Genomic DNA, 20,915 nt, shown 5'->3' with positions numbered 1-20,915 from the left:
AGGGCTTAAGATATGTAGGAAGTGGGCCAGGTAGACAATCCTTGGCTGCTTATTAAAGGGGGCCTGGGCTGGAGCCCAGAAGAGAGCGAAGGCTGAGGTTCCCCAACCAGCCCACCGAGGAAGGTAGAACACAAACCCCCCTGATATTAGGGGTAAGGACTAATGAGTCTGGAGTTGGGCTGAAGCCTCAACTCGAGGGTGGAGACAATTGTTTGTTGGACTACTAATTTACCCCAGAGGAGGTGAGATTATAAATTTCCCAGCCGGAGAGCCGAGTCAGAGTGGACGTCAGCAGGGGCTGCCAAAGCAGGAGCGCCTGACATGCCATGCCATGCCTAGTCACAAGGGGGCACCCTAGCTGGTGAGTGACACTGCTAACAGTGTTACCGGAAAAGCATACTGCCTGGTTTTCAGCCCATGTTCATAAGTCAAACTGGGAAAAAGAGGTGGTACACAGAGCCTGTTTTTAATCACGGAGCTGCTTCTGCTAAAAGCAATCGGCAGCAAAATATTTAATAATGTTGATATTTTAATGTGCCATCATTAGGTTTCAGAGTTAATACCCAGTGGCTAAAGCACTTGGGCTGGAACCTCTGTCAGTGTCAATAGGCATAGCTCCATTCTAGGCAGTGAAGGCCTGGTTTTTCTGACTGTAGACTTAGTAAGACAACAGCAGATCAGGTCATGTTTAGGAGGTTTTCTTCATAACAAAGACTGGAAACCTAAGCTTTCATTAAAAAAATAAAGTAATAAGTCTTTCGAAGCTTGTGGGCACCCCTGGGAGGGCTGCTTTGAGGAACCAGCTCCATCTGACCCTGTCTGTGCCTCAGGACCTTTATCGCCTTCCCTTTCGCTTTGTACAATGTCTGGCAGATTTTATAACAGATGGTTTTAATATAACTGCCCAAATGGCCCCTAAATCTCTTCCCTGGGCTAGTCATCTCTGCTGCTCTCTGCTCTCCAGCTCACAAGCTGAACAGATTGAGATCACATTTAATTTGCTTGCCTCTGTTTCACTCTAGCCGGTGCCACAGCCACGACTCTTCCCTTGTTTTATTGTGTCATTAGAAACAGTAGCTGTTTCTGGACACTTAATGCAGGTCAGCAGCGGTGCTGCTTCTCATATATAAAGCTCGAGCCCCGGGGCAGGGCTGGGCCTGCGTGTATTATACATCACCTACTGTTACAGTCCCATACCTCACAGCACAACTGACTCACAGCTCTCGCTGCAGAACAACTGCCCCTGCACATGGCTAGTTATTCCCTTGGAAGGCAGACTGAGACCGGATGGCTCAGATGCAGTTCAAACCCAGCCCAGGTTGATAGCAAACAAACTCGGCTAGTTGTTCAGCCTGACATCCTCCGTAAGTGCCAAATGCCCAGAGACAGGGTTTGAACCAAAGCCCCCTTTGAAACACAGACCCTTAGGCTGCTCTTTCTTCACTTACAAGTTCCTGGAGCAAGCTGCTCCTTCAGAGGGGGGTGGGAGTGGTACAGGAGACGGCGTCGGATAGAATAGCCTGGACGTTATGGGCACTGCAAGAGGAATAAATCTCTGACCGGGCCAAGCTCTGAAAGGAGGAGTTACTACGCTCAAGGCGATCGTAATAGGAGGGGAAAGGCTTGAGGATGCTTTGCTTTCTTGCCTTTTCACACCAGTACAAGGCCTGACTTCAGCTGACCCTTAAGTCGCCCTGTGCACTTAGCTTCAACTGCAAAATCCCAGTCGGCTCGTCTCCCTTCCCACCCACTCCCGGAGGTGAAAACCCTGAAATGTTGCTATAGACTAATTATAAGAAATCCTCCTTTCAGCCTTTTCATTCCACCACGAGGTGGCAGTAGGTTAAAGAGAAACCCCTACGCGAGGCTGGCCGGGGAGTTCTCCAGTCCCAGTAGCCATTTAGTGCTAAATACTTACAAGCCCAGACCCAGGCCATGGAAGTTGCACACAATACAGCTGGGCCAAGTGGCAACGCTGACATTTCTTCTCAGCACTGAGTTTATTTCGTGCGTGGCTCTGGGAAGCTGGGCTGAGGACAGCGTGAGCTGGCAGCAGACGCGGATTACGGTCAGTTAAACACGTTACCGTGACAAACTTTACATACCTGCGTCTCGAACTGGAAAGAGCCGGGCTGGGCATTGTGCCTCATTCAGGGTGACTTCTTCTCAGTCTGCAGTTAAGTTAATCAAGCCCCCACGCGTAGAGCTGCTGCCCTTCGCCGTGTGCCCTACGAGCTCGGCACTTGTGCTAGTGGGAGTTGGAACCGGTCACAGCCTGGGCCAGATCAAACCAGAGATCATTAATGAAGACGTTCATTTAGACTGCTCTGATGGCCAACCCATACCAGACACCACCCTTCAACTCGGTTGGACAGAGCATCACTTTCTCCAGGGGGTATAACCTGCTTGGGAGCGTATCACTCTGCAATTCTGTGACCACATTCGGGATGGCTCAGGAGCTTGGTAATGGGGATATAGAGCCTTTCACCTTCAGGTCACGGGGTCACATTCAATCCAGGTTGGTACGGACCAATAATTGTTACTCAGCTCTCTAGTGGCCTGTGCAAATTGAGTGGGGGCTCGATTCCAGAGCCCAGTGCGAGGTGTCCATGCTAAGAAAATGTCACTGCCATTGGCCCTGGAAATCCCAAGACTGAATGGAGCTGAGGCTGAACCACCCGTTCCTTCTTGGAGGTGATTCTTGCCCAGCAGAAAGGACACTGGTTGGAAGGGCAGGGTGGGGAAGCCAGTAGTGCTGCTGCCCTGTGCTATACTTGTTCTGTAAATGAGGATCGGCCTTCAGCCTCCCGGCCTGTCAAGCTGGTACCTTCCATGACAGTGAATGATACACGCATGTTTCTCTCCTGCACAGTCATAGCATGGAAAGCTGTGACTCATGGTCATGCAACGACAAAAACAGCCAGGGAAAGTACAATTGCCTTCTGCTGTTCAGCCACCCACGGGTTTCAGAGGCGATGTTCTAGGAGAACATGGCCACAAGCAGTAGCTGTTCGGGAATGCCTTTCAACCTGGAAAGTAATTAGGAATTGGGTTACCTTACGTGTCAGCTTCAGGGTCACTGGGTGTAGTATCTCATAACTGGGATGGAGGTTTATCAACATCTCTGTGTGTCCAGGCGTTATGATGGCTGGAGGTAGAGCAAATAATGAGGAACCATGCATTCGGATATCAGAAAATTCACATCACTTTGATGGCTGGACAAATAAAGCTGCCTGTAAACAGAATAATTTAAGTAGGAACAAGCTAACAATCTCTAACATGTCCGCTACTGGGACACTATTCTACTTCTTTCAGGGTGACTAGCCCCCCTTTGGATTATAACCTAATGGGGTCACCCTGAGTTCGGTAGGCAGCCTATCTTCAGTTACCTTGAAAAGTCCACCCATCCACACTAGTTTCCTGATTGGTACCCTCTCCCATTACGTGTACGGATTGTTGTCATCTTAGGTCCTTGATGGGATTTTTTAAAAAGACTAGATGAGTATCAACTAATCGCTTCTCCTTCGCTGCTTCCAGCACCTGAGCCTGCCACTGCATGACTATAGCCACACAACAACTCCACCCTCACCCAATGGACCAGCTACAGCAGGCTGCCATGCACACAGCTTTCTCCAGATGCTGCCCATGCGCCCAGCCTGCACTCCCTACGCCAAACCTGACATGCACCTGCCTCCCACGGTGTCAAAGGGAGCAGGCGTGTGCACCTTCCTGACCTGCTAAACAGACCTAGGATTTCCCGATGCTCTGCTGACTTCCAAGGGAGGCCAATGAGCTGACTTGCAACATCAGGAGTACAGAAGGGTCAAGCTGCTAATTAGCTTTGAAATGTCCCATTTCTTTTAACCACAACCTAAACATTCCTTGCCTGGAAGATTAGGAAATGTATAGCTATCCCTCCGGGGATCTCTTTGGGGTGAGTTCGTAATTGAACCTACCGGGACTAGATGTTTGGATCAACGAATGTGTTTAGAAGCACATTCTTTCTTCAATCTTTTTTTTGTGTGCCCACAATTGTCTGTACATTCACTGTTTTTCCACTCATGTTAATACCTTTACACACACATTTGGATGGAAGGAGGCACATTGACTGAGTGAACAGATTCTGGACACACTAGACAGCATTACAACCTACTGTGTAAATCGCGGATTCAGTACTTTAACAATGGATTTTTGACTATCAAACTGCAGCGGTGCCTTAGAAGTTGTCCTGGTCGGTTGATTGTTGCAATGTTCTAGTGACTTTCCCTGGTGTTAATGCATAGCTCACATGAAGTACAGAGATAGACAGATCTATTCTGCAGAGAAGGTAGTGCTGTCAGTTCTAGAAGCAAGTGTCCTGGTTCTATCCTTGATTCTGCATCCCATGGTACAACGGATGGCTCTGTGGAAGCACAGAGCCTGGGGCCTGGTGCACTAGAAACAGGTGTGTGTGTGTGTGTGTAAAGATTATACCGTCTTTAGTTTCTTCTATGTGTCAGTACTTGGAATATGCTTCTAAAATGCAGTTCTAATATTTGTGGTCTCTCAGAGCTTGTCTACACTACCCACCGGATCGGCGGGCAGTGATCGATCCAGCAGGGATCGATTTATTGTGTCTAATATAGATGCGATAAATCGACCACTGAGAGCTCTCCCGTCGATTCCAGTACTCCACCAGAACGAGGAGCGCAAGCGGAGTTGACGGGAGAGCGTCAGCTGTCGACTTACCGCAGTGAAGGCACCGTGGTAAGTAGTTCTAAGTACGTCGACTTCAGCTACACTATTCGCGTAGCTGAAGTTGCGTATCTTAGATCGACCCCGCGCGGTAGTGTAGACAAGTGATTCCATAGAAAAAATGCGGGACTTGCAAGTAAAACGATGTTTATTCTAAATGCCAGTCAAACAACCTCAACCCGGGATCTGAAGATTAAGCTGGGTTTATTCCACTACCTGCATCACCAGCTGTAGAACAGGTATACCCTCAGTTCTACCTCTTCAACCTCACTGCCCTCTGCAGAAGGGAGTGGCCCTCCCATTGAAAGCTGGTAGAGAATTTTGTTGAAGATACACAAGAATGCAGTCCAAGACACCCTCTCCTAGCTGGGATGGCTCCTGAAATGCTAGGAGGAGTGAAAGAGTACTGAACGTACTGGATTATAAATTACGTTTAACGCAGTAGGGCCTAGTCAATGGAGGTATAACCAGAAGAGGATCCGGCCCTAGATCCATTGGGCCCACACCTAAACGTGCATTAGAAGGAGCTCCATTGCAGTCAGTGGAACTGCAGCAGCGTAAATAAGAATAAAGAGCGTTCGGATGGTAAACTATTGTCAGCCCAAAATATTATTTGTGAGGCAGTGAAATTCATACACACAGACATCGCTATTAGAAAACCACAGCCAGGCTGGGTTAAGAAATTCAAAGCAGAAGCAGAAATCTCCTCTTTAAAATTTTTCCCCTTATCCCGAGCTGTGATTTCAAAGGGCAAGCAAGGCCGGTGCAAGGATGTTTCGTGCCCTAGGCAAAACTTTCACCTTGTGCCCCCCCTGTCCCTGAGCCCCAGCCCTGAGACCCCCCCACACGGCAGCACCCCCTCTCCCCCCGCTGCAGCTCCCCATCCACCACCCTCCGCCCTGAGGCACCCCCGCCCCAGCTCACCCCTGTTCCGTGCACAAGCATGAGCACCCTGAGCACGCCATCGCTGCTTCACTTCTCCCATCTCCCAGGCTTGCGGCGCCAATCAGTTTAGGCGCCGCAAACCTGGTAGGCGAGAGAAATGAAGCGGCCACGGCGTGTTGGGGGAGGAGGCGCGGCAGGGGTGAGCTGGGGCGGGGAGTTCCCCTGCGTGCTGCCCCCCCCCTTACTTGCTGCAGGCAGCCCTCCTCCCGCTCCCTGCCCCAGGTCCCTCCGCCTAAATGCCAACGGAGACCGGGGCAGCCGAAGATCCGGCCGCCGCGGTAGCTGCCGAAGAAAATGGCGCCCCCCAAATCCTAGTGCCCTAGGTGACTGCCTAGGTCACCTAAATGGTTGCACCGGCCCTGAGGGCAAGGTCCTCCTCTCTGGAAGGGGTTCAGAGCAGAGGCTGAGCCTGCCGAACAAAGGAGAGACTGGATACAGCCCAGGTTCCTGGCCTCGTGGAGTTTAATCCCTTACGTTGTCCCACCATGAGTTGTGCACGCAAACCAAAAATTAGTGAAAGATTTTGGTAACCCCCTGGCATCACCAACATTTTGTAAAAAGACTAATTGCCAAGAAGCGTATGCATGTGGGACCATTAGTAATTCTGTAGCTATGCAAATTAAAACAGTGATGTATGATTTATAGCTTTAATAATGTTCTGAAGGCTCTTAAATTTTAATCACTTGCAACATCCTTTTTAATATTCAATTACTTTATTAACTAATTAGGTCACTTGCTGAAAAAGCACATAAGGCGGGTGCTATTTTAATATCAGCTGTGCATCACAAAATCTTTGAAATGGTGTAAATGGTTTATTTATTTTAAACAGATCATTAAGATTCTATCATTAATAAACCAATTATGAAAAAAGGCAAGAAACTGATAGATGCCAAAAACGACACCAGCAATGTCCATAGGCTGATTCAGTTTCTGAACAGTCAGCAAGGTGCTGAACTCAGATGGTGATTCATATTCAACTGAGGAATAAGTTTCAAGGTACATTTGGTTCATTATAGATACACCTAGTACTTTTCATACGAATTTAGATTCAACTGCCGAAAGCTCCACAGGTTAGTGATTCTGCTGCATCTGAAACCTTGAAAAGTAAAAGCTTTCAAGGGACCCCCCGACTGCTTTACAGCTCTTCTTTTATATCCTTTATCAATAGCGAACGCAGGGCATCTTACTTGCATGGTGCATCTTAGTTCTGTTGATCTGAGGCTTTAAAATTAAAGTAAAAACATTCCAAAGGAACAAAGGGGACTTAAGCAGCACTTTTGAGAACAGGATTTTGTCAAGATCTAAGCACCTAGGATCCTGTGTCATTAAAGTCAACAGGATTTTAACTCCTTTAGTGCCTAAGTCACTTTTGAAAATTGGACTTGGGCTTCAGAGTCACTTATGTGCTTTTGAAAATGTTGCCTACAGCCTTTCATTAAAGCTTGAGACACCCAAGCCCAGGTCAGTCGTGACCGAAGTTGTCGCCATCTTGATGGTTGTTTGGTGCTCTCTGTCCAATCCTCAGTAGCAAAGTCTCTTTTCAGCGCGAAGTTCTCCATTTGGCATCTTTGCTGACAGTCTCAGCCGAAGAGAGACAGGCTCAATGGATGTGGTGAATAAACCACCTTCCCCTTCAGAAGTGGCCCTCTAGGTCAACATTAAGACACAGTCCAGTAAGGCAATGGACAGTAGCTTACTCTTCCACTATTCTGTAGCTAGAGAGGGGGTTTCAGGCTCCTGGGGGTTCTCAGTCTGACCAGCAGGATTCACTCCCTTTGCACAGTGTACATTTGCACATCTATTCACCTTTTCCAGGGAAGTTTGGACGAGGCTTTCCCACAAAACACAATTACATTCCCTGAGCTCCAGGGCTAAGATAAAATCAGTGTGTTCTTCACCTGCGCACATTGCATTGCACCAATTTTCACTAAAATCACAAGTATTTGCTGCCAATGGAATTTACACTCTAACATCTTTTGACTCACATGACCTCTGGCCCTGGCTGTAAGCCAATCGTCTTCAGTTGCTGATGAGCAAATAGCAAAATGTCTTTTTTTGCTTTCAGTCTGCATCCCACCACTCACCAGCTTCTAGTGATGGAACGGTGGGTCTGTCTCTGGCTGGCACGGCTCCTTGTACCCTGCCATTGGAAAGCGACCTAAGGAAAGACAGTCATCCAGTTCTGGTTTTCAGACTGTAGGATAAATAAGTGGTGGGGAAAAATTGGAATTGAAATTCTAGCAGTAACCATGGTTTAAATAATCTGTCAGTAATAACAGGGTTCCTCTCACCTCTGGGCAGACTGGTGGAGTCTTTCAGTGCTTATGTAGACTGGGTAGCAGTCCCCATTGCCAAAGAAGCGTGAGGTGTATAATGAACACAGGCTGCTGTGGGATGGGAAAGGTTTATCAGCATGCATTGGGGATGACCTGCAACACTCACTCGTGGACTTGGTAAGCAGCCAAGTTTCACTACGAACGGCTTTGTGAGCCAGAAATGGAGCGACCTGGGGGCCAGAGATGTCTGTGTTCTAATGCCAGCCCCAGTGCAGACTCAGGCAAGCCACACACTGCCTCAGTTTCCCTCACCAGCAAAATATGAAAAATACACACCTATCTCACGAGGTGCATGAAGATTAGTTAGCACTTGAAGGAAAGTGCTGATCAGCATTAACTCTTTATCACTAATGGGAACTAGACTGTATCGCAATCTTCCCCAGTACAGAACTGCACCTGCTTATTGCTTTGCATCCAAAATCCAGAGCAATTACCAGTGCTTCTTGCATGGCTTATAGACCCACTTAGTCATGCACAAGAAACGGGCACTGGCTCACTCTGAGAGGATCTATACAAGACAGCGCCCTGGGTGCTTGACAATGCCAATCCTGCTTAGAATCCCACCAAAGCATGTTAGGATGCAAAGGTGGGGGAACGACATCATAGGAGGACGTCCACCATTCACCTTCTCCTGCCATGGATTGGTACAACACATGTCGCTACCTATGCCGGATGCAGCTCTTGAGGTCAGGGATTTTAGGAATACAGCCACTGACACCTCCCAATTCCTGCAGCCTTCTTTTCATGGGAAAAGCGGCTTAGTCTCTGAAACCTACTGTGTTGATTTCAGCCTATGAACACACTGTTGTGTCAGAACAGCTCCCAGAGTGCGATCATTCCACTTCGAGACCTGCAGTTCTCTGTCAAATAGGTATGTTTTATCGCAGTTCCTGTAATTCCTGCCCAGTCATTTATTCATATGCTGGATTCCTAGGTCTCCTAACTCATTTGTGCTGAAAAACAACTCCCATCTTTGTAGAACACACTCAAAGCAGAGCGTGGCGTTTAAACTAAAAGGTCACCAGTGCCCAGCATACAACTGGCACCAGGAGAAATAAGGAAAACAACGTGCAATAGAAACCACCACCAATGCTTTGTGACTTCCGCCACCATCTCCCCGCCTTCTCATGAATGGAAGCCGAAGTCCTGTTCTCAGGCACAAAGACACTGGTACCGAAGAGTTGATTGTTAGCCTCGCCAATTCAATTCAATGTGACAGTGACACTTCACAGCACATTGCACCCAATCTCATTTGAAGCTGACAAAGATTGTTTCTGCTTTACATCTAGTGGTTTATTAATGGACTACAGCCTCTTAAGCAGATGCATATTCATTAGCTAGCCAGCTGTTAGGAGGTTCCCAGATGTCGAATGTAGCGCTGTCTTGGAATGTAATTTTTTTTTCCTTAGCATGAAGCAAAGCAATTGAAGCCCTATTAAAGAACCAGTTAATTACTAAACCGGTACCTTATGGCACAAGGCTGTATTTTTTTTTTATAATTTAAATCTGCAAACTCTTGGGGACTGCTCAAAATTGTTTAAAAAGAACCAGTAAATAGTCCTATACCTGTTTATATATAGCATATACCTAGAATCGGCAAAGAGTCCTAGCAGCTGTCAGTATTTATTGCTACTGTGAGTGTAAAAAATTCAGATTTACATTCGTCAAGGAAGGCTCTCGAAACCTAGTTAAAGGCTCCTCTCTAATAAACATTTCCATTCAGTATACAGTACTTTCCGGTATGGTTTTCCTCCTATCATTGTGTACAGGAACAATATAGAAATGGAGACTTTTTTCCTCTACGTCCTTGAAACTTTTAGATGTCTGAAGAGAAGCAAATCCCTTGCATCACATATGCATAGCCACACCTCTCTGTCCAAAATAGCCTACAAACTCCTTAGGACAGGAAGTCCTATGTACATTAGCTGCACTCAATAAAGGATTGTCTCCATAACAGCCTTATACTTCCCAATCCCTTTCAAGGCTATAAATGAAATATATATATTTACGTTTGTAAAGCTCTATGAATGACTGAAAACATCAGCTCCAAAATACAAGCCTTCAAATTGTTTTTGAAATGTTACAGGAAAAACAAACACACACCCTTATTAATACGTTTGCTCAAAACATTAGGTCAGCTCTGACTCTAACAATGTTAAGGGAAAATTGTGCACATCAATTCTGGATAATATGGTGGAAACAGAATTGAAGTTTACAAACAGCTGGGCATCAGACCATTCCGCAGCAGAAAAAGGAACCGGAGACTCCGATGAACATCTAGCACAGTGGTTCTCACCCAGTTGCATACAGGGACCTCTCTCCCATTTAGCAACAGGGGAAGGATATGGTGGTCACATTCTCCTTATGCCTATTTGCAACCTCCAGGTGTAATAGATAGTTTATAGCTATCTATAAATATTGGACTTCCATTTCTTTATCTTGTACTTTCATTTCTTACTCTTTTATAAGTATAAGAGCATATGGAGATTGCTTTTCCTTCTTCCTACTCCATCTGATGTCAACCTCAGACAATGGAAGCTTTAATTCGCTGCTCAGCAATACAACACAAATTCATCAGAAGTCCAAAAATATTCACATCTGGCCATCTCTCCCCATCAGTGCAAACTGACATTACTAGGTCTGTAACATCTAAAAGAGAAAAGCATTAATCTGACCATATTTTAAAGCAACTTTCTTTTCCTGTGGTCCGAACTCCTTCGTTTTATTAGACTGAAGAAAATTCTTACATTTATTTTTCACCGTTTTTGCAATGAAGTCCTGTTTGACTTTGGTTTATAGTTAATTTCAGTTCCAGATTCTCAGAATTGCAAGGCTGAAGTTGCCAAAGCTTTTAAGTAAGTGCTATTTAACAATTTTCCACTGGAATGTTAAAAAAACCAGAAATGAATATTGGCCTTTTGGTTTCACAGAGGCTTATTTTTGGACCAATTTTGAGAGATGTGTCCCTTTAAAACATTCCCCCCTCCTCCACAAATACATTAAAACTATTAATCAACACCAGGTATGCAGCTAGTTTAGTAGTAATTATAAATACTTATATAATAGACACACTCACAGAGGAAGGCAGAGCCTGCAGAAACAAGTTCTTGGAGTAAGTGCCCCCAGGAGCAAAGACCTAGGAGAATAAAAAAGTCTTCAGATGTTTGTTATACTGCTATTGTTGGGATCACCTTGTGTATAGGATGCCTGCCTGCATTATGTAAACGCTTCATTGATAAATCCCTCCCCTACCTCCCTCAGCAAGCTGCATCAGACAGTTCCTAGCTGAAACAGATGCTGCTCTAAATACCCTTGCTTAGCTGTTTTGAATGTAATTTTTTCTTTTGTAGAACATACTGAATGCTCTGGTTATCCCTGAACCTGCACCTGTGCTGCAGATTCACTTTGCAAGGCGCTGGGTGCACACAACAGGAAGATGTGTGTGTTTTGAAATGATCTCCTACACACAGAGCCAGACATACAGGGACAGAGTCTACTGCCCACCAGCCTTTAAAATCATGGAACCTCTGGCAATGGAACTACCTGTAGATTGAGCAGCTATTCATTGTGAGGGTGGTGGAAGCTGGATGTCACTGAGTGGTGAACAAAGCAGCAGGCAGAAGTTAACTCAATTTGAAAATTCCATATGGGGACCCTGGTAGGGCCTGCCAGTGCAGCCTTTCCTAGAGGATTGAAATGAACACGACTGCGCAGCTGTATTGACACTGGTTGGGACAGCCTAGGGAATGCTCCATGGCTGTAGTTATTTCTTTACTTTTATTTTTTAGCACCCATCCCAACCGCTGGGCACTTTATCACGATTAGTAGGTCATACAAAAGTTAGGACACTTGTAGCACAATTACTGGACTGAATGTAAGCAGTAAAAAAGCCAGCCCCTCCTTACCAGTAATAATTCACCATCAGACCCACCATCTCAGCAGCATATATAGCCAGATGTATGGTTTGGTGATAAAATCCAAATCCAATTGCAAAGTTAATAGAAAGCTATTGTACAGGTTCTAGAATGTGTCAGGATCATTTGGGTTGTGTATTCAAAATGTTAGGTGAGCATACTAAGGAATAGGTGAATCAGCTTTTACAAGTTCCAGCTGTATTTTTTTTATAAGATTGATTTAATCATGATAGTTTCCTAGAATATTTTTTCTTTCCCTGTGTGAGCAAGGTAAAGAGTATTAAATAAGTCTTTACATATTTCATATCCTGAAAATTGGTTGGTGAGACTTCTGAAATATATGGTCAATACCTTTGCTAAAGGCTTACAAGATGCGTTTGTGGATCTGATATTTCTGTTTTTCATGATACAGATCCCTTTAAAGAGAAGTGGAAACTGCTATAATTTCCCTGCCTAATACTTCTACATTCATCCTCCGTAGTGTCTCTTCAACACCGAGACAGTCTTTGTTGTGCATCCTTTATATTGACAAGGAAGTAAACCTCCTTTTGTCAAGTTGTGTCCAAGCACTACCTTTGACCACTGTCTAAATGTGTTCCCTTAATCTGCCTCTACACTTTGCATGCTCCTTGGGCTGGGACCAAGCTGCCTTTGGAAAATCCTAGACTATTTTGGACATTACCCAACCAAGTAATCCCCTCCATCCACTGCTTTGGGTTAAATATGGGTCACCTATAGATTAGGCTCATCCTTAAAAGCATTGTCAGCTTTATATTTTTGCAGGATGGCAAGTGCTGCAACTCTGGGCCTGATCCCAGTGAATTAAATGGAAAGATTCCCATCAACTTCAAAGAGCTCTGAACTAGGCCCTCATTTGGCAATTTATGGCAAATATATTGATGTGTTGTTTTTTCTATTAAAATGGCTTCAATGGACTTTGGCTGGCATGAGGACTGCGAATGCATGCGTAGGTCAGCTATGTGGGTTATCACGCGGCGAAGCACACTGAGAAACAGCGCAGGAAAAACCATACAACAGAGCATAGCAATAAGATTGAAAGATTCTCTCCTCTCCCAGCACCACTGGGTCTAACAGCTGAGTAGCTTGAAACTAAAAGCAGTCTGCAGAATTCTGCCGATTCCTCCATTTGCACATGTTCACTAGGATGTCTCAGGAGTGCTGTGTTGTCATCATAAGCCAACTCATGAAATGGAAAGAAGTGCAGTTTCCATGTAAACACATGTATAAAAAAATAGGTTGAACTTTGGGCTTCCAGTTTTTGACCATGTCTCTAAGGTAAACACTTAGGTCCTTCATATTTTGCCAATACTTCTAAGGAGCTGGAAGAGGAAAACCCAGTAAAAGCTACAGCAAGCCTATTTCAAGGGATTGATAGAGATCTTGAGTTTTGTTCCTATATTCCTGTAGGCTGTTGCCAGAACAGGAAGATCCTGGTCAGCAAAGCTGCTCCACACAGGGAGATAGCTAACACAGTGGTCCATTCATGAGTTGTTTGCTCAGCCAGTCACAATGAAGGCTGAAGAACCAACTTCTTTCTACCCCAGTGATCCTTGGACAGAGGCTCGGGAGCCGCAAGTTGCTCTTTAATGAGTCTCCTGCCATTCTTTGCAGCACATATTAAAACAGTGATGTAATTATTAACCAATCCAAGATACTAACCAATCAGGATGCTTTTACTATATCATTAACCAAATGTAGAATACTTGGTCAGTCGTTTTAATACTGTGACTCTTCTGGGTAATGTTGATTGCTCATTTGGCTCCTGAACCACTGAGGTCTGAGTATCACTGCTGTACATTAACATTTGTATTGCTCTGTGATGCTGCACTCTATATGACTTTATAGAAGGTATCATTACAAAGCTTATAATCTACTGAGTGTGGTCATCCTATTTGTATAAATGTATCACTCTTGTATCTGAAACTAGAAATAGGAAATATAACTCTGAGGTCCTATTGTAATTATGCAAAGGGTGGGCCATGAATGGTGGTTTGGAATCTTGATGGCTCCCATCAGCCAGGACAATTAACTGTGGGTGGCTCTGTTTGCAGGCAGCCTTCCTGTGAGTCACGCTGGGAGAAATGAAGGCTTGGGGGGGTCTTACAGTGACATGGGATCGTGTCACCTGAACCGGAATCCATCTTTAACCTGGTGCTTTTCCATTGAGAAGGAGGGGTGGGAACCCAGAGAGGGACAAAGGATTCCCACCTTATGCAAAAGAGATACAAGTGGGTGGAACAGAACAAAGGGGGCAGCCATCATGAGAAATCCCCTAGCTACCACCTAAGCTGGAACAAAGGCTGCACCAGGGGAAAGGATTGTGCCCAGACTAGGAAGGCATCCAGTCTGTGATAGCAGCTTATTGAAACATCTGAGGGTGAGGTTTTATCTGTATTCAGTTTTATTACTGTACTAGGCTTAGACTTGCGTGTTTTATTTTATTTTGCTTGGTAATTCACTTTGTTCTCTCTCTTACTACTTGGAATCACATAAATCCTACTTTTTGTATTTAATAAAATCACTTTTTACTTATTAATTAACCCAGAGTATGTATTAATTCCGAGGGGGGGGGGAGAGAGAATAGTGGTGCATCTCTCTTTATCAGTGTTATAGAGGGTGAACAATTGATGAGTTTACCCTGTATAAGCTTTATAGAGGTTAAAACGGATTTATTTGGGGTTTGGACCCCGTTGGGAGTTGGGCATCTGGGTGCTAAAGACAAGCACACTTCTGTGCTTGTTTTCAGTTAAGTCTGCAGCTTTGGGGCACGTGGTTCAGACCCTGGGTCTGTGCTGGAGCAGACTGGCGTGTCTGGCTCAACAAGACAGGCTGCTGAAGTCCAAGGCTGGCAGGGAAATCAGGGCAGAAGTAGTCTTGGCACATCAGTTGACTGTTCCCAAGGGGGGGTTCTGTAATGCAACCCGTCACTCTCCCCCATAGGTGAAATATCACCAGCTGAAGTGCTAGACTGCATTGGTCACAAGCATTTTTACCCCCGTTGACTAATCCTGCAGATCTAGATGACATGGTGGCTAAATCACAGGTGGTCAGTCCACATCAGTGCTCCCAACAGGGGACATGCACTGAAGAGAGATTGAGAAATCCTAGTCTAGGACCTGAACAAGAAGCTCTCTCATTGAAAGACTTTTGGGAAGTTTCTCCTATCCTTCCACATGTGCATGTGTCACCCTAATATTTGCAATATGTTGTAATAAGAAGTTAGTCAACTTGGTCATGTAACTGTCCACAAACCAGTCTTGCTATTTTTAAAAGAAATTAGCAGAGTGGAATTAGACTTATGGCAGGGTTGGGAAACTTTATTAAAAACAAAAACAAACAATTAAGTAGTACTAAATACATCAACCCAATAGCTTCTAGGCTGCAGGCACGGCAAACTACTGGATTATTCTTGTGTTTATTAATCCTGGGAGTAAAATGTCCCTAGAATTGCTTTTCATTAAGGGGAAGCACCCAGGGTCACACCTCCCAGCATCTTCCTATATTTGCTGAGCATCTGCTTTGCAGTATGAGCAGAACACCTTGTATGGTCCTCTCTCTTTACATACATATCTTGGGCTGAAGTTTGCAGAGAAGTGCCCACCCTGAGCACATATATATGATTCACTTTTTCCTTGGGCAGAACCTTTAAAGATGGAAAATCCTCTTTGAGGTGTTCCAATGAACGTCAGGGAGCCATGATATTAGCCCATGCCTCACCTTTTTCATAATTCTTTATGGACCAATAGCCTACTGTTGTGTTGATCTATGCTAAGACTCAGTTCAATATTAAAATTATGGTCTAATGACAGAGGTATTAGATCTATGAAATGAATAGGGTGGTTCTATATAAACCATTGACCAAGATGACTTCATTTGGAGCTATTCCAGTCCATTGGCTACAAAAAATACCTTGCGGGGAGAAAAAAAAAAAGAGGATTTATAATAGGGACTAGAGTAACCCCAATGAGTTAACTTCTAAAAATATCTGAGAAACCAGGCAGGGACATAGATTCTATGTTCAGATAAAAGACTGTCAGGCCCCATCCATAACCACCAGCCAAACTGAGTTTCAAGCACATCAGTCTAAACGGCTCACTGTAGCTTCCAATTGTTTACTCAGAGGACGTTCACTTTGACTGTCAGACAGTTTGTCCTATTCGTTTGGCTTTCCGTGCTTCTCCGCCATACTCTCCAAAAATAATCTGTTCCCTCCACCTTGCAATTCTGTTTTCCAAACCAGTTTGAATCGTACCATCTGTCACAAGATAAGTTCTGAAGATGATTATTCCAACAAAGTTTAAAGGTTTCAAAATGGCAACTGGAGAGAAGATCTTGCTCATCCACTAAAGTCTGCCTTGATTACTTTGATGTAACAACACTTGAAAGCTCCTATTCTTTGAAACTAATTTAAACACATTGAATTGTTGAAAGATTAAAAACCACAGTCAGCTAATTACACTCACTCTCATCTCTTATTCAGCAAATGAATCACTTTTCATTACCACTTAGCTGAAGTACATGAATTTCTGCCTAATTAGAAATGTTGTAGATGGAGCATTAGCAAGGCTGGAGCGGGTCAGGATATCTTGCCTGCTTCATTTTTAATTCCGAACAGTAGAGCCAGATAGGAAAGGCTGGAGATAAGAAGTCATTAAACAAATTTAAATTATTTATAAAAATTACTTTGCCCAAATTATAATTATTTTTTTCCCCAAACGCTCTTATAAACATCAAATGGAATGAAAGGAAAAGCGGCCCAACATTGATTTTAATGACCATTTTAATGTTATGTATAACAGAACATTGTGAATACAATGGAAACAAAGTTTTATCAATTTAATAATAAAAAAGAAATCCAACATAAGAAAGGGGAGGTAATAAATTTCATACCTATAATATAGTGCTTATTCTCAATAATACTCCCAGCTTGTGAGTATAACCATGTCTTTGTATTCCAGACTCTAGAATCATGATTTGTATGTGAACTTAAAATGCAGAATTACAGCAGGAAAACAAAACCTTAATTAATTAATTTCCTTAATTTTCATTAAATCAATAAAATCTTTGACTGCTACAGGTTTCCTTTAATAATAATAATAATAATAATATATATATGTATTATATATATTTAACTCCTTTCTATTGGATTCCACCGCTGCTAATGCCATATTTACATCAAAAAGTCACCAAATGTTGTATAAAATCTAAAATCCAATGCTGTTGGATTGACAAGGGTTTAGAGATTTAAAAGACAATCTAATTACCTTGTTACTTTTCTTTTTGTAAAGATTTTTTTTTTCCTTTTGACTGCTGCTGACACTGTAACCCAGTGGCCCCTAGGGGTACATGTGGCATAAAGTTGCCACTGAAGTAGAACTGCAAAAAGTGTTTATATGCTGGAGTTTTCTGAAAGGAAACCATAAAGCAGCTCTGGATGAAATTTCTCCCAATTCAGCACTGGGTATTAGTTATAGCAGTAAAGGTGTGAAAAGCCCCTAAACCTATTAATGACCAAATTGCTTAAAGAGGTTTTTACAATAAAAATTTGGATATTATAGCAGTGTTGCTGGAACATCAACAAAAGTATATATATATACACATTTCAGGTCCCTTTGAATTAGCCATAAGCACATATGTAAGCCATTTTTTTTTGGACAAAAATATATATTCTTATAAAAAACTGATCATTGTACTTGAGTGACTTCAAATATGGACTCAGAGTGGTAGTAAAAGGAATGGCTTCAATTATGACAAAGTGATTCAGGGAGAGAAAAATCAAGCTCTTCAAGAAAAAAAAAAGAAAAGTATAAAATTAGATTCAAACAGATTTACCCAACCCCAATTCCAGTCTCCCCACAAATTTCAATGATAAAATTGGTTCTTCCATCTAGAAAGGCTTTTGATGGTCTTGCTACAAAACAATGGCCTCTTAACTGCAAAGTCATCCAATTGATTCATCAGAAGAACCTTTCGTCTCCTTGAATGCTAGGTGTTTCAGCATTTACAAAACAGCCTTTTGGTTCTTTATGCAGGTTCATTTTAATTAACTGATAAAAGGAAAGGTATTGATCAGTGTTCTCCATCCCTCCCCCAGCTCTATTTGTGCAGCTAAAAATCCTTCATTCACTCTGACCAATTCTTTACAATCTTTATTTGCTAAAATTGGCAAAATTTGCAAAGGCATCTTGCTTGGGTTGCACAGTTCCAGGAGTCATAGCAGAGGCCATAGCTATATTGGGTACCCCCAAGCCCATTGTGCCTGTCAAACCCATTCCAGCAGCTGGCATCCCCATGTTCACGTTCATTCCCATAATTCCCTGGTTCATCATAGGCGTGTTTCCCAAGGAGGTCATACCCATTGTACCCGTCATAACACTGGGCATCCCCATTCCCACAGCAATGGGCCCTCCCATCAATGAACTTGTTGGGGGTCGAACAGGCATCGCGTTGGACTGGGAGTTGAGGCTTACGGCTGCAAAATTTTGAGTCATAACATTCACAGGTTGTTGCATATCTGCAGGAAAATAAAATACAACAGCCCTTAATTTAATCAATATCCTAGGGTTGAACATGGTGAATTACAATCTACTTTTAGAAGTTATGTAACTATATTGTAACAAAGACAAAGTTATATTAATGTTCACTAGCCAGTTAGCCTACCAAAAAGATGACTAATTTCCACATCTCTTCCTTCTTCAGTTAAAATTCAGAAAAGTCTAACAAAGTTTTACAATATGTCTTACACCCAAGTTAACTATTGCTAACAAATTGAGCTCCGAGGACAGATAGCTGATACCACGCATAGGAAGAGCTTAAGAGATGAGGGAGTCCTAATGCGAAGATTTGGGAATGATGCAAGCCTCTGCAGTTAGAGACTTGGCTTCACACCCCTGAAACACTCCCAGGCTCATTCTTCTGGATCACGTTACAGTAACAGAGCTGCCAATGGTAAGAGGCAATGTAGCAAATGAAAAATAGGATTATGATTAAAATTAAGAGAAAAGGTGATCTAGCAAAGGGGTCAGTTTTTTTTTTTTTTTTTAAAGATACATTGGTAACATCTGTATAGCAGGTCATGCCAGTGAAGTATTATTAAATCAATGGGATCACTTACTCTGTTGCTGAATCATTGTATTAAGTGATGGCTGCTGGGGTTTGGAAGGCTGCATACCAGGTACTAAATTGTCCAAACTGATATTTACACTGGGGTCTGACCAAGTGGATGGTAGCGTTTTGCTGGCATTTTTTTGAACCATCTCTGCACTCGGATTATAAAGAGGACTGGGCTTCTGCAGCATACTGTTAACATTCTGCAAAGGCTAGAAACAAAAGAAAAAAGTTTTGAAATGATGCCATTCACTCCGTAACATTTACTACTGCTGTGTCTAAGAAATAAACAGTTCCATCATGTCATTATAAAGTACAACAAATGGTTGTTTATGTCTGGCTTTTTAACCTTCTCATTTGCAAAGAGAAATGTCATCAGTTTTTATGAGACATGGACGTTCATCTTTCAAAGTAGTTTCCCCATCAGTTGGTATCTTCTTGGAAATGATCAGGATGGTATTTCATACGTTAGCAATAAGCATTCTGCATCAGTGGATTGTGTCACCAAATCAGAGTTGCCTGGCATCTCCCAGACAAGGAGTCCATTCTATTCTGGGCTTTTTGAAATGCATTTGTAGGTTTTTGCAAAAAAGAGTCAATGTGCTTTGGTTTCAACAGCCAATTACTTTCCACTGGAGTAACCCTTCTGTGCGTCAGGGCAGCACACAGCTGAGGGTGAGGACTGGCCCATCAGTTGCCTGATGATGTAGGCTGCACACATATTCTATCGATTTTTTTCAGGTTCTAACTTTAAAACCTTCCCTCCCCCAAAAAGGGATGACAGAGCATCTCAGATAGAGCAACCGAGTGATAAAGACTGCATCTGAGAGCTAGGGGTAACAAGAAGGTTTAACCTAAAATAGGACAAAAGCATCCTAGAACCTTTTCTTCAGAGGAACCAGTCATTAAGGGATTGAGTAACAACAGCATACCTGTGACCTTGACATGGGTAGACCGATGCCCACCGCACTAGAGCTCATCATAGCAAAATTCATGCTTTGTGAAGAAGCCATGGTTGCCTGAGAGGAGCCCATCAAATCAAAGAGGTCAGTAGAATTTGAGGCAGCTGGAGGATGGCCAAGAGCTGGCTGCGAGCTACCGAAGAGCTCTACAGCTGGCTGCGCAGTGCCACCGAAGAGCTCTCCTGCTGAAGCACTGGGACATGGAGAGACTTGGTTGAAGGCACTCCAGTCGCCGAAGTCTCCGTTCCCACTTGCTGCTGTACCTGGGGGTGAGGGAAAGAAGGTAAAAGATTTTGAAAGGCACAGAAAAACGCCACATTCTGTGAACTGAAACAAATGAGACCTGATTTGTGTCCGTCCAGATTAACGTCTGCAGGTAGAATCTCCATCTGGACATCATTCCTTCTCATAAATATTCCAACAGTTTTAACAAGGTAGCAAAGGAAATATGAAACACCCACGCACAGACAAAAAACTACATCTGATAATGTGTCACCTATGGACCTGAACGAGTGGGACACAGGTTTCCTTCAACTAAGTTTGCAGCATCCAAATGCCTCCAAACAGACACTGGAAAAGTAGATTCGAGGTTCTGTCAAAAGCAGGGCTAGAAGTTTAAGAATCAAACTTGCCAGTACTTTAATCCAATGCTCTGATATTCTCAGAGCCATGATCCCAGCTAATGGGTATTATGCAGTCACTGTACATGACAGGCACAATTCCACTGTCATAATAAAGCATACAAGAAAACAGCCATTTATTCAAAACTTTCTGATTACATATAATTAATAGCTTTTGCACAACATAGGAACATAGTGACACTAAGTGGGATACCAATAAAACCAAGAGCTTTCAAAACAGATTACCAGAGGGTCCTTCTCTTACTCTGTTGCCTG

The 20,915-nt window shown here is 43.5% G+C and overlaps 1 protein-coding gene across 3 annotated transcripts in view; it reads right to left on the bottom strand.

The window, feature by feature from the left end:
- Nucleotides 1-16,712: 16,712 nt before the first annotated feature.
- The window catches only part of CLINT1 (clathrin interactor 1), a 76,042-nt gene continuing 71,839 nt past the window's right edge, over nt 16,713-20,915 (bottom strand). For all 3 annotated transcript variants that reach the window (XM_039484060.1, XM_039484061.1, XM_039484059.1), the window contains 3 exons: nt 19,990-20,282; nt 19,065-19,269; nt 16,713-18,464 (listed from right to left, as the gene is read on the bottom strand). In XM_039484060.1, coding sequence (XP_039339994.1) covers nt 18,100-18,464; nt 19,065-19,269; nt 19,990-20,282 — 863 coding nt within the window. In that variant the 3' untranslated portion in view covers nt 16,713-18,099. The remainder of the gene's footprint in view (nt 18,465-19,064; nt 19,270-19,989; nt 20,283-20,915) is intronic.

The sequence above is a fragment of the Mauremys reevesii genome, linkage group 8 (genome assembly GCF_016161935.1).
Source record: "Mauremys reevesii isolate NIE-2019 linkage group 8, ASM1616193v1, whole genome shotgun sequence".
Taxonomy (NCBI): Eukaryota; Metazoa; Chordata; order Testudines; family Geoemydidae; genus Mauremys; species Mauremys reevesii.
This window is presented reverse-complemented; position numbering and strand designations above follow the sequence as displayed.